Below are 14,943 nucleotides of genomic sequence, written 5' to 3'. Positions count from 1 at the left end.
CTCTAAATTATTTCTAATATTTTCTCTCAACATTTCTCTATCTAATTCCCGAGACTTTGCGGCCGGGCGCTCTCAGTGATATAATCTTTTCCAGAACCTTGGACAGCGGAAATACTAACACAAAGAATGGTCGCAGGATACAAATCATTTTCTACCACTGCCAGGTTTTCTGGTGGCTATTCATATCGAGCGAGCAAGTTCAATTAAGAGACTTCCAACCTGCATGTATCGTTAATTGACCTTATCTGTCTGTTAATTTCAAATGAACTTACTATCAGCCGGGTACTGATTACGCTAAACGTGTAACTGCAAGAGGATATCTACCTGTAAATGATATCCAACTGGATTTACTTATAGGCTACTGTGGATTTGGGTCGTATTATTGTCCGGAGACCAACACATGTTCAGTTCAAAGAGAGGAATAATAATTTAGAGACAGAAAAACAGCCTTTTGTGTAGGTTCCTCAGACTGAATAGTAACATTTATTTACAGACGAAAACGACGATACCCTTCAGTAGAACTAGTGTTGAGATAGATTGGCTATTTTATGAGGAATATAAATAGTTTATTTTGTCACGAGAAAAAACACACACTTACAAGAGTTCTTGACGCAGCAACAGCAGAACAATATCAGAGGAGAATAGTCACCAAGACAATTCTCAACCATCAGCGGCATACTACATTTTCTGACACTCTAAAACTTCCACCATGGCGGTGTCCTGTCAAAGTCTACCCGGTGGTCGACGCAAGACATTGATGTTCGCCTCGCTGACTTTACTCTTCTCTTGGTCCTGCCCGGCTCTAGGCAAGAAGAAGCTCTACATCGGTGCCCTCTTCCCGATGAGCGGAGGCTGGCCCGGGGGCCAAGCATGCCTCCCTTCCGCTCAGATGGCCCTCGACTTGGTGAACAAGAGAACGGATATACTGCCGGAGTACGAACTTGAACTGATCCACTACGATAGCATGGTGAGTAGCCTAGGCTAACCTAACCGCAAAATAAGTGCTTTGACTGCATGATTTCTGCGTAAACATCAATTTATCCCATCCTAAGTGTCTGAATTACGTGGTTTATGGTTACATTAATAATTCAGACTGGATCGTTATTCATATTAGATCAACATTTGAATCACAATGGCTTGTTTTTACTGCAACTTTGTTTTGCTTATATTTGCATAATATGAATACCAAATCTATGTCATGCCTGCCGTAATATGGATAATAAGTTGTCCTTTGTGAATTCTTTAATTTCCTCAGTTGTTTTTAATGAGCTCCAATAGACTGTGTTTATTTGATTCATGTTCTCTAAGAGGCAGGGCAGACTTAGTGAGTTGGAGGCCCCAGGTCGAGGCTAGTAAATGTGTTAACTTAGGTACATTTTCTGTTCAAATTCAATCTTCTTAATTGTTTTTTTTTAATCTAACCCACTCTCATAGAGCCTCATTGCTACAGCTTACAGTAATTGAAATTAAACTCATTTTTGCAGTCATATATTCACAGGAACTCTGTCAGGGTGGAATAGACCAACTCTGTCAGGGTGGAATAGACCAACTCTGTCAGGGTGGAATATTCCAACTCTGTCAGGGTAGAATAGACCAACTCTGTCAGTGTGGAATAGTCCAACTCTGTCAGGGTGGAATAGTCCAACTCTGTCAGGGTGGAATAGTCCAACTCTGTCATGGTGGAATAGACCAACTCTGTCAGAGTGGAATAGACCAACTCTGTCAGGGTGGAATAGACCAACTCTGTCAGGGTGGAATAGACCAACTCTGTCAGGGTGGAATAGACCAACTCTGTCAGGGTGGAATAGACCAACTCTGTCAGGGTGGAATAGTCCAACTCTGTCTGGGTGGAATAGACCAACTCTGTCAGGGTGGAATAGTCCAACTCTGTCATGGTGGAATAGACCAACTCTGTCAGGGTGGAATAGACCAACTCTGTCAGAGTGGAATAGACCAACTCTGTCAGGATGGAATAGACCAACTCTGTCAGGGTGGAATAGACCAACTCTGTCAGGGTGGAATAGACCAACTCTGTCAGGGTGGGATAGTCCAACTCTGTCTGGGTGGAATAGACCAACTCTGTCAGGGTGGAATAGACCAACTCTGTCAGGGTGGAATAGACCAACTCTGTCATGGTGGAATAGACCAACTCTGTCAGGGTGGAATAGACCAACTCTGTCAGAGTGGAATAGACCAACTCTGTCAGGATGGAATAGACCAACTCTGTCAGGGTGGAATAGACCAACTCTGTCAGGGTGGGATAGTCCAACTCTGTCTGGGTGGAATAGACCAACTCTGTCAGGGTGGAATAGACCAACTCTGTCAGGGTGGAATAGACCAACTCTGTCAGGGTGGAATAGACCAACTCTGTCAGAGTGGAATAGACCAACTCTGTTTGGGTGGAATAGACCAACTCTGTCAGGGTGGAATAGTCCAACTCTGTCAGAGTGGAATAGTCCAACTTCGTCAGGGTGGAATAGACCAATTCTGTCAGGGTGGAATAGAACAACTCTGTCAGGGTGGAATATACCAACTCTGTCAGGGTGGAATAGGCCAACTGTCTGGGTGGAATAGACCAACTCTGTCAGGGTGGAATAGTCCAACTCTGTCAGGGTGGAATAGACCAACTCTGTCAGGGTGGAATAGACCAACTCTGTCAGTGTGGAATAGTCCAACTCTGTCAGGGTGGAATAGTCCAACTCTGTCAGGGTGGAATAGTCCAACTCTGTCAGGGTGGAATAGTCCAACTTCGTCAGGGTGGAATAGACCAACTCTGTCAGGGTGGAATAGACCAACTCTGTCAGGGTGGAAAAGTCCAACTCTGTCAGGGTGGAATAGTCCAACTTCGTCAGGGTGGAATAGACCAACTCTGTCAGGGTGGAATAGTCCAACTCTGTCAGGGTGGAATAGTCCAACTCTGTCAGGGTGGAATAGACCAACTCTGTCAGGGTGGAATAGACCAACTCTTTCAGGGAGGAATAGTCCAACTCTGTCAGGGTGGAATAGAGCAACTCTGTCAGGGTGGAATAGTCCAACTCGGTCTGGTTGGGATAGACCAACTCTGTCTGGGTGGAATAGACCAACTCTGTCAGGGTGGAATAGTCCAAGTCTGTCTGGTTGGAATAGACCAACTCTGTCAGGGTGGAATAGACCAACTCTGTCAGGGTGGAATAGACCAACTCTGTCAGGGTGGAATAGTCCAACTCTGTCAGGGGGGAATAGTCCAACTCTGTCAGGGTAGAATAGACCAACTCTGTCAGGGTGGAAAAGTCCAACTCTGTCAGGGTGGAATAGTCCAACTCTGTCAGGGTAGAATAGACCAACTCTGTCAGGGTGGAATAGTCCAACTCTGTCAGGGTGGAATAGTCCAACTCTGTCAGGGTGGAATAGTCCAACTCTGTCAGGGTGGAATAGACCAACTCTGTCTGTGTGGAATATACCAACTCTGTCAGGGTGGAATAGTCCAACTCTGTCAGGGTGGAATAGTCCAACTCTGTCAGGGTGGAATAGACCACCTCTGTCAGGGTGGAATAGTCCAACTCTGTCAGGGTAGAATAGACCAACTCTGTCAGGGTGGAATAGTCCAACTCTGTCAGGGTGGAATAGTCCAACTCTGTCAGGGTAGAATAGACCAACTCTGTCAGGGTGGAATAGTCCAACTCTGTCAGGGTGGAATAGTCCAACTCTGTCAGGGTGGAATAGTCCAACTCTGTCAGGGTGGAATAGACCAACTCTGTCTGTGTGGAATATACCAACTCTGTCAGGGTGGAATAGTCCAACTCTGTCAGGGTGGAATAGTCCAACTCTGTCAGGGTGGAATAGACCACCTCTGTCAGGGTGGAATAGTCCAACTCTGTCAGGGTGGAATAGACTAACTGTCAGGGTGGAATTGTCCAACTCTGTCTGGGTGGAATAGTCCAACTGTCTGGGTGGAATAGTAAAACACTGTCAGGGTGGAATAGACCAACCCTGTCAGGGTGGAATAGACCAACTCTGTCAGGGTGGAATAGTCCAACTCTGTCAGGGTGGAATAGTCCAACTCTGTCAGGGTGGAATAGTCCAACTCTGTCAGGGTGGAATAGACCAACTCTGTCAGGGTGGAATAGACCAACTATTTCAGGGAGGAATAATCCAACTCTGTCAGGGTGGAATAGAGCAACTCTGTCAGGGTGGAATAGTCCAACTCGGTCTGGTTGGGATAGACCAACTCTGTCTAGGTGGAATAGACCAACTCTGTCTGGGTGGAATAGTCCAACTCTGTCTGGTTGGGATAGACCAACTCTGTCAGGGTGGAATAGTCCAAGTCTGTCTGGTTGGAATAGACCAACTCTGTCAGGGTGGAATAGACCAACTCTGTCAGGGTGGAATAGACCAACTCTGTCAGGGTGGAATAGTCCAACTCTGTCAGGGGGGAATAGTCCAACTCTGTCAGGGTAGAATAGACCAACTCTGTCAGGGTGGAATAGTCCAACTCTGTCAGGGTGGAATAGTCCAACTCTGTCAGGGTAGAATAGACCAACTCTGTCAGGGTGGAATATACCAACTCTGTCAGGGTGGAATAGTCCAACTCTGTCAGGGTGGAATAGTCCAACTCTGTCAGGGTGGAATAGACCACCTCTGTCAGGGTGGAATAGTCCAACTCTGTCAGGGTAGAATAGACCAACTCTGTCAGGGTGGAATAGTCCAACTCTGTCAGGGTGGAATAGTCCAACTCTGTCAGGGTAGAATAGACCAACTCTGTCAGGGTGGAATAGTCCAACTCTGTCAGGGTGGAATAGTCCAACTCTGTCAGGGTGGAATAGACCAACTCTGTCTGTGTGGAATATACCAACTCTGTCAGGGTGGAATAGTCCAACTCTGTCAGGGTGGAATAGTCCAACTCTGTCAGGGTGGAATAGACCACCTCTGTCAGGGTGGAATAGTCCAACTCTGTCAGGGTGGAATAGACTAACTGTCAGGGTGGAATAGTCCAACTCTGTCTGGGTGGAATAGTCCAACTGTCTGGGTGGAATAGTAAAACACTGTCAGGGTGGAATAGACCAACCCTGTCAGGGTGGAATTGTCCAACTCTGTCACGGTGGAATAGTCCAACTCTGTCAGGGTGGAATAGTCCAACTCTGTCAGGGTGGAATAGACCAACTCTGTCAGGGTGGAATAGACCAACTCTGTCAGGGTGGAATAGTCCAACTCTGTCAGGGTGGAATAGTCCAACTCTGTCAGAGGGGAATAGACCAGCTCTGTCAGGGTGGAATATACCAACTCTGTCAGGGTGGAATAGTTCAACTCTGTCAGGGTGGAATAGTCCAACTCTGTCTGCGTGGAATAGTCCAACTCTGTCTGGGTGGAATAGACCAACTCTGTCAGGGTGGAACAGTCCAACTCTGTCAGCGTGGAATAGTCCAACTCTGTCAGGGTGGAATAGTCCAACTCTGTATGCGTGGAATAGACCAACTCTGTCAGGGTGGAATAGTCCAACTCTGTCAGCGTGGAATAGTCCAACTCTGTCAGGGTGGAATAGTCCAACTCTGTCTGCGTGGAATAGACCAACTCTGTCAGGGTGGAATAGTCCAACTCTGTCAGCGTGGAATAGTCCAACTCTGTCAGGGTGGAATAGACCAACTCTGTCTGGGTGAAGTAGACCAACGATGTCTGGGTGGAATAGTCCAACTCTGTCTGGGTGGAATAGACCAACTCTGTCAGGGTGGAATAGACCAACTCTGTCACGGTTGAATACACCAACTCTGTCACGGTGGAATAGACCAACTCTGTCAGGGTGGAATAGACCAACTCTGTTAGGCTGGAATAGTCCAACTCTGTCAAGGTGGAATAGACCAACTCTGTCAGGGTGGAATAGTCCAACTCTGTCAGGGTGGAATAGTCCAACTCTGTCAGGGTGGAATAGTCCAAGTCTGTCAGGGTGGAATAGACCAACTCTGTCAGGGTGGAATAGACCAACTCTTTCAGGGAGGAATAGTCCAACTCTGTCAGGGTGGAATAGACCAACTCTGTCAGGGTGGAATAGTCCAACTCGGTCTGGTTGGGATAGACCAACTCTGTCTGGATGGAATAGACCAACTCTGTCTGGGTGGAATAGTCCAACTCTGTCAGGGTGGAATAGTCCAACTCTGTCAGGGTGGAATAGTCCAACTCTGTCAGGGTGGGATAGTCCAACTCTGTCTGGTTGGGATAGACCAACTCTGTCAGGGTGGAATAGTCCAAGTCTGTCTGGTTGGAATAGACCAACTCTGTCAGGGTGGAATAGACCAACTCTGCCAGGGTGGAATAGACCAACTCTGTCAGGGTGGAATAGTCCAACTCTGTCAGGGGGGAATAGTCCAACTCTGTCAGGGTAGAATAGACCAACTCTGTCAGGGTGGAATAGTCCAACTCTGTCAGGGTGGAATAGTCCAACTCTGTCAGGGTAGAATAGACCAACTCTGTCAGGGTGGAATAGTCCAACTCTGTCAGGGTGGAATAGTCCAACTCTGTCAGGGTGGAATAGTCCAACTCTGTCAGGGTGGAATAGACCAACTCTGTCTGTGTGGAATAGACCAACTCTGTCAGGGTGGAATAGTCCAACTCTGTCAGGGTGGAATAGTCCAACTCTGTCAGGGTGGAATAGACCACCTCTGTCAGGGTTGAATAGTCCAACTCTGTCAGGGTAGAATAGACCAACTCTGTCAGGGTGGAATAGTCCAACTCTGTCAGGGTGGAATAGTCCAACTCTGTCAGGGTAGAATAGACCAACTCTGTCAGGGTGGAATAGTCCAACTCTGTCAGGGTGGAATAGTCCAACTCTGTCAGGGTGGAATAGTCCAACTCTGTCAGGGTGGAATAGACCAACTCTGTCTGTGTGGAATAGACCAACTCTGTCAGGGTGGAATAGTCCAACTCTGTCAGGGTGGAATAGTCCAACTCTGTCAGGGTGGAATAGACCACCTCTGTCAGGTTGGAATAGTCCAACTCTGTCAGGGTGGAATAGACTAACTGTCAGGGTGGAATAGTCCAACTCTGTCTGGGTGGAATAGTCCAACTGTCTGGGTGGAATAGTAAAACTCTGTCAGGGTGGAATAGACCAACCCTGTCAGGGTGGAATAGTCCAACTCTGTCACGGTGGAATAGTCCAACTCTGTCAGGGTGGAATAGACCAACTCTGTCAGGGTGGAATAGACCAACTCTGTCAGGGTGGAATAGTCCAACCCTGTCTGGGTGGAATAGTCCAACTCTGTCTGGGTGGAATAGTCTCTCTCTCTCGCTCTCTCTCTCTTTCTCTCTCTCTACCATTCCGCCTCTTCCTCCCACCTGCGTCCCTCTTCCCCTTCACGGGGGAGAGATGCCAACACACGACCACACTCACAGTCTGTTAATAGTTATATGCACTGTGACTGGCTGGTACTCCTAAGAGCATTGCTCTGATTGGTTGAAACTGCCCTGCATCGGAACCTTACTTCAAAAGACTGGGGGGGCGGGTGTAGAAAAAGGAAGGAGGGGGGGTGGTTAGCGATTGGCATGACAACAGTAACCAAGACAACCACAGTTCAAACAAACAAAGAACTACAGACTTCTCACCAAGAAAAGGGAAAGATTGTGCACTTGAACTGAGAAACAGATGGACGGTGAGATGATGTGAGCCCGTTCGTTGTGGGAGACTCCTATTGAGTGTTCAGTGTAGTTAGCCAAATGGAAGAAATGCCTTTTGGTCAGGTTAGTCTTCCATCATAGGCACTTACAAAGTGTCTTCCCGGTTGGCTGCATGATGAGGAGTAGTTGACCCTCTCCCCCCCCCGTGGAACTGAGCTCTAATGGATCTAGCGACTGATTAGGGATTCAACACCACGGGCAGCGACACTGCTAATCACGTGACAAAGTGCCTGTTTCTGCCTCTCAAATGGCTCCCTATTTCCTATATAGTGCACAATGTACTGTATGGCTCATGGTGTAAAGTTAGTGTACTATATAGGGACTAGGGTGCCATTTGGGAGACAGCCCGTGTCATCATCAGGAGGAAAATCAACCAGGAAATATTTCTTCCTTCTCGCTAGCGAATATGGTTATTCCCCAAACCTTAAGCTGGAACTTTACAAATGCCCATTAAATATCCACCCAGGCCCTATGTTCAATAAAGTTGAAGACACATCCCCAGTGTGTGTGTGTGTGTGAGGAGGAGGAGGAGGAGGGGGGGGGGTCCTTATTTCCCCAAAGTGTCAGGGTTAGATCAGTGAGAACACTCCCCATGACTATAGCTCCGGATTAGTGTCGCTTTTGAATTACACAGATATTTATTTGATTTGGTTGGTTAGTTTTAGGGAGCAATAGCAATGAGGAATACAATCATGTCTAAAGGCTACATTTATTTCTAAGTGTAGATTGGATGGAATTGTATTTCTAAATTGTAAGTTGGAGTTTTATTTTTGTGAGTACAGGATTGATGGGTTTACGCTCCACACTAGGCCTGCATAACCTTAATCATAATACCTCTACCATCTCTTGCGCTCGCTCGCTCGCTCACCCCCACCCACACACACACACACACTAGGCCTCCATTACCTTTACTAGACTAGGTGCTGCTGTATAGCTACACAGCTGTTTTACAGCCTCCTGACCAGTTCTGACCAATTCTGACCAGTTCTGACCAGTTCTGACCAGTTCTGACCAGTCCTGACCAGTCCTGACCAGTTCTGACCAGTTCTGACCAGTCCTGACCAGTTCTGACCAGTCCTGACCAATTCTGACCAGTTCTGACCAGTCCTGACCAGTCCTGACCAGTTCTGACCAGTCCTGACCAGTCCTGACCAGTTCTGACCAGTTCTGCTATTTTGAGTGCTTTTTTTTAATACTGATCTTTACTTGTCTGTAAATAATGTTTCCTATGACCGAAAATAGCTTCTGGACATTAGAACATCGATCACTAACCTCCATTTGGATGAACATGTTAATTCATCTGAGGCGCAGGACGTACTGCTCACCACGGACCAAGGCCCTAATCCTTGAGACACGGAAAATAAAAACGCGGCATACGAGAGGCCGACGTGCGGGCACCCTGACGAAACTACATCGGTGAGTACTTCAAGTGCCTCTAACCTCCGAACGTGCAGTCACTGGAGAACAAATTGGACGAGCTCCGTTCGAGACTATCCTATCCAACGGGACCCGAAGAACTGTAATATCCTGTTTCTCTGAGTCGTGGTTGAACGAGGACATGGGTCATATACATCTAGCTGGTTTTTTTATGCATCGACAGTACAGAACGGAAGCATCGGGGAATCTCAAGGGGGGTGGTGTGTGTCTTTTTTTGTTAACAGCTGCTGTCTGATCTCTAATATTAACAAAGTATTGAGGTTCTACTCGCCTTAGTTAGAATACCTCATAATAAGCTGTAGACGATGCTATTTACCAAGAGAGTTTTCATCTATATTTTTCTTAGCTGTCTATTTACCACCACAAACCGATGCTGGCACTAAGACCGCACTCAACAAGGTGTATAGGGCCATAAGAAAACAAGAAGATATTTAATCAGAGGCGTCACTCCTAGTTGTCGGTGCTTATAATGCAGGAACACATTTTTACCAGCATGTCGCTTGTGCAACTAGAGGCGAAAACACTCTAGATCTTTACTCCACACAGAAAGGCACACTAAGCTCTCCCTCGCCTTCCATTTGTAAAATCTGACCATGACTCTTTCCTGCTGATAGAGTGACTGCGCGTACATATCCTAACCAGAAACCATGGATTACATGCCGTGGATTACTAAACTCTCCCTAACCTTCCATTTAGCAAATCTGACCATAACTCCATCCTCCTAACTCCTGCTTACAAGAAAAAAACTCCAACAGGAAGTACCAGTGACACGCTCAATACGGAAGTGGTCTGATGAAGCGGATGCTAAGCTACAGGACTGTTTTGCTAGCACAGACTGGAATATGTTTCGGGATCCATCCTATGGAATTGAGGAGTTGACCACATCAATCACCGGCTTCATTAATAAGTGCATCGACTACATTGTACACACAGTGACTGTATGGTACATACATATTCCAACCAGAAGCCATGGATTTACAGGCAACATCTGCATGGAGCTAAAGGCTAGATCTACCAATTTCAATAAGCGGGACCCTAATCTGGACGCTTATAAGAAATCCTGCTACGCCCTCCAACAAACCATCAAACAGGAAAAGCACCAACACAGGACTAATATCGAATCCTACTATAACGGCTCCAATGCTTATTGAATGTTGCAGGGCTTGCAAACTATCACGGTTAAAAAGGGAAACCTAGACACAAGCTGCCCAGTGACCGGGAGCCTACCAGATGAGCTAAATACCTTCTATGCTCGCTTCGAGGCAATCAAAACTGAACCATTCATTAGTGCACCAGCTGTTCTGGACGACTGTGGGATCACACTCTCCGTAGCCGATGTGAGTCAGACCTTTAAACAGGTTAACATTCACAAGGTCACAGGGCCAGACTGATTACCAGGAAGTGTACTCAGAGCATGCGCTGACCAGTGTCTTCACTGACATTTTCCACCCTCTTCCTGACCCATTATGTAATGCCTATATGTTTCAAGCAGACCACCATAGTCCCTGTGCACAAGAACGTTAAGGTAACCTGTCTAAATGACTATCGCCCCATAGCACTCACATCTGTAGGTATGAAATGTTTTAAAAGACTGGTCATGGCTTACATCAACACCATCATCCCAGACACCCTGGACCTACTACAATTCGCATACCGTCCCTACTACAATTCGCATACCGTCCCCACGGATCCACAGATTATGCAATCTCTATTGCACTTTCCCAGCGGGACAAGAGGAACACCTATGTGAGAATGCTGTTCATTGACAGCTCAGCATATTGCCCTCCAAGCTCATCACTAAGCTAAGGACCCTGGGACTGAACACCTCCCTTTGCAACTGGATCCTGGACAGGTGGACAGATCCCCAGGATCCTGGACAGGCCCCCAGGTGGTGAGTGTAGAGAACAGCACATCCGCCATGCTGACCCTTAACACGGGGGCCCCTCAGGGGTGTGTGCTTAGTCCCCTCCTGTACTCCCTGTTCACCCACAACTGTGAGGCCGCACCTGACTCCAAAACCAGCATTAAGTTTGCCGACAACAAGATGGTGATAGGCCTGATCACCAACGACGATGAGATAGCCAATAGGGAGGAGGTTAGAGACCTGGCAGTGTGGCGCCAGAACAACTTTTCCCTCAACGTCAGCAAGACAAAGGAGCTGATCATGGACTACAGGAAATGGAGGTTTGAGCACGACCCCATTCACATCGACGGGGCTGTATTGGAGCAGGTCGAGAGCTTCAAGTTCCTCGGTGTCCACATCCCTAAGAACATATCATGGTCCAAACACACCAACACAGTCTAGAAGAGGCCACGATAACACCTTTTCCCTATCAGTTGGCTATAAAGATTTGGCATGTGCCCTTAGATCCTCAAAAAGTTATACAGCTGCACCATTGAGAACATCTTGACTAGCTGCATCACCACTTGGTAGCCGACCACAAGGCGCTACAGAGGGTAATGTGTACTAAGTCGAGCTCTCTGCCATCCAGGACCTCTATACCAGGCGATGTCAGAGGAAGTCTCTAAAAATTCTATAAGACTCCCGTCACCCAAGTCATAGACTGTTGTCTCTACTACCACACAACAAGCGGTACCGATGCACCAAGTCTGGAACCAACATGACCCTGAACAGCGTTAACCCCTGTCACGCACCGTCTCAAAGACCCTAACACAAGGGAGACAACGTGGAGATAAGGAGTAACAAAATATATATTTATTAAATAAAGTAAACTAAGTACAATATACAGTGGTGTGTGTAATCAGGAATCAGTAGTGTAAGTGAGTGTTTTGCATGAATGTGATAATGCAGGGTGTTGAAAGGTGCCAAGGCAAACAACCAAAAACCACCAAGATACATAACAAAATCTATAAAGGTGTCTGCATGGAGAGAGTCTCCTCCATAAATGGGGAAGTGGTGTATTTATCTTGGGAGACACCGGGCCCAGGTGTGTCTGCATGGAGAGAGTCTCCTCCATAAATGGGGAAGTGGTGTATTTATCCTGGGAGACACGTAGCTGACGACCCTCCCAACTCCGCCCACCGGCTTCCTAATAAGGAAACAAGAACAAAGAGAGAATACGGCAGACAGAGTGGGAGGGTCGTCACACCCCTTAAGACATAAGAATGCTAAGTAGTTAGTTAAGTAGCTAACCAAATAGCTGCCTGGACTATCTGAATTGACCCTTTTTTGCACAACCTTTTTTGTCTCATCACATAGGCTGCTGCTACCGTTGACTTTCTTTGACTTTATTCATAGTTATATGTACAGTTGAAGTCGTAAGTTTACATACACAGTAGCCAAATTCATTTAAACTTAGTTTTTCACAATTCCTGATATTTATTCCCAGTAAAAATTCCCTGTCTTAGGTCAGTTAGTATCACCACATTATTTTAAGAATGTGAAATGTCAGAATAATAGTGGAGAGAATGATTTATTTTAGCTTTTATTTCTTTCATCACATTCCCAGTGGGTCAGAAGTTTACATACACTCAATTAGTATTTGGTAGCATTGCTTTTAAATTGTTTATCTTGGGTCAAACATTTCGGGGAGCCTTCCACAAGCTTCCCACAATATGTTGGGTGAATTTTAACCCATTCCTCCTGACAGAGCTGGTGTAACTGAGTCAGGTTTGTAGGCCTCCTTGCTCGCACACGCTTTTTCTGTTCTGTCCACAAATTTTCCATAGGTTTGAGGTCAGGGCTTTGTGATGGCCACTCCAACACCTTGACTTTGTTGTCCTTAAGCCATTTTGCCACAACTTTGGAAGTAAGCTTGGGGTTATTGTCCATTTGGAAGACCCATTTGCGACCAAGCTTTAACTTCCTGACTGATTCGTTTTGGAATTGTTAGGTTAGATTACTTGTTGGTTATTACTGCGTTGTCGGAACTAGAAGCACAAGCATTTCGCTACACTCGCATTAACATCTGCTAACCATGTGTGTGTGACAAATAAATTTGATGTGATTTGATATCTTGAGATGTTACTTCAATATATCCACATAAGTATCCTTCCTCATGACGCTGCCTATTTTGTGAAGTGCACCAGTCCCTCCTGCAGCAAAGCACCCCCACAACATGACACTGCCATCCCCGTGCTTCACGGTTGGGATGGTGTTCTTCAGCTTGCAAGCCTCACCCTTTTTCCTCCAAACATAACGATGGTCATTATGGCCAAACAGTTCTATTTTTGTTTCATCAGACCAGAGGACATTTCTCCAAAAAGTACGATCTTTGTCCACATGTGCAGTTGCAAACCGTAGTTTGGCTTTTTTATGGCGGTTTTGGAGCAGTGGCTTCTTCCTTGCTGAGCGGCTTTTCAGGTTATGTCGATATAGGACTTGTTTTACTGTGAATATAGATACTTTTGTACCTGATTCCTCCAGCATCTTCACAAGGTCCATTACTGTTGTTCTGGGATTGATTTGCACTTTTCGCCTCAAAGTATGTTCATCTCTAGGAGACAGAACGCGTCTTCTTCCTGAGCGGTTTGACGGCTACGTGGTCCCATGGTGTTTATACTTGCGTACTATTGTTTGTACAGATAAACGTGGTACCTTCAGGCATTTGGAAATTGCTCCCAAGGATGAACTAGACTTGTGGAGGTTTACAATTGTTTTCTGAGGTCTTGGCTGGTTTCTTTTGATTTTCCTATGATGTCAAGCAAAGAGGCACTGAGTGTGAAGGTAGACCTTGAAATATATCCAATTGACTCAAATTATGTCAATTAGCCTATCAGAAGCTTCTAAAGCCATGACATAATTTTCTGGAATTGTTCAAGCTGTTTAAAGGCACAGTCAACTTAATGTATTTAAACTTCTGACCCACTGGAATTGTGATAAAGTGAATTATAAGTTAAATAATCTGTCTGTAAACAATTGTTGGAAAAATTACTTGTGTCATGCATAAAGTAGATGTCCTAACCGACTTCCCAAAACTATAGTTTGTTAACAAGAAATTTGTGGAGTGTTTGAAAAGTGAGTTTTAATGACTCCAACCTAAGTGTATGTAAACTTACGACTTCTACTGTACATAACTACCTCAATTACCTCGTACCCCTGCATATCGGCTCAGTACTCGTACCCCAGCATATTGACTCAGTACTTGTACCCCTGCATATCGACTCAGTACTCGTACCCCTGCATATCGACTCAGTACTCGTACCCCTGCATATCGACTCAGTACTCGTACCCCAGCATATTGACTCAGTACTTGTACCCCTGCATATCGACTCAGTACTCGTACCCATGCTTATCAACTCAGTACTCGTACCCCTGCATATCGACTCAGTACTCGTACCCCTGCATATCGACTCAGTACTCGTACCCATGCTTATCGACTCAGTACTCGTACCCCTGCATATCGACTCAGTACTCGTACCCCTGCATATCGACTCTGTACTCGTACCCCTGCATATCGACTCAGTACTCGTACCCCTGCATATCAACTCAGTACTCGTACCCCGTGTATATAGTAATCGTTACTCGTTGTGTATTTATTATTATTTTTATTATTACAAGTTTTACTTTTCTGTTATTCCTCTATTTTCTTTTTCTCTGTGTTGTTGGGAAGGAAGCATTTCCCTGTTAAAGGGATATTTTGCATTTTAGCATGTTAGACCTCGTTTTCCGCTCACTTATAGTGTTGAAGCATCCTCCAGACAGTTGTTTTGGTCAAAGTTCCATTCCTGAGATGTCTTTGGCCTGGCTTAGTTGCTTGTATGAGCCATATAGTGGTGGTGGCCAGACTCATCCAAGAACGTGCTTCAAAATGTCTCCACGTAAAATTCTAAAGACAATTTTGTTTTCGGGGAGGCCTGTGGAAAATGTGATCGTTTTTTTATTTAAACCTCCACAACTGTTAT

General features: G+C 45.9%; 1 protein-coding gene across 1 annotated transcript in view; it reads left to right on the top strand.

The window, feature by feature from the left end:
* Positions 1-325: 325 nt before the first annotated feature.
* Positions 326-14,943, top strand: part of LOC139392147 (gamma-aminobutyric acid type B receptor subunit 1-like) — a 157,448-nt gene continuing 142,830 nt past the window's right edge. The window contains exon 1 of the mRNA XM_071139880.1: positions 326-967. Coding sequence (XP_070995981.1) covers positions 710-967 — 258 coding nt within the window. The 5' untranslated portion in view covers positions 326-709. The remainder of the gene's footprint in view (positions 968-14,943) is intronic.

Source organism: Oncorhynchus clarkii, chromosome 32 (assembly GCF_045791955.1).
Source record: "Oncorhynchus clarkii lewisi isolate Uvic-CL-2024 chromosome 32, UVic_Ocla_1.0, whole genome shotgun sequence".
NCBI lineage: Eukaryota > Metazoa > Chordata > Actinopteri > Salmoniformes > Salmonidae > Oncorhynchus > Oncorhynchus clarkii.
This window is presented reverse-complemented; position numbering and strand designations above follow the sequence as displayed.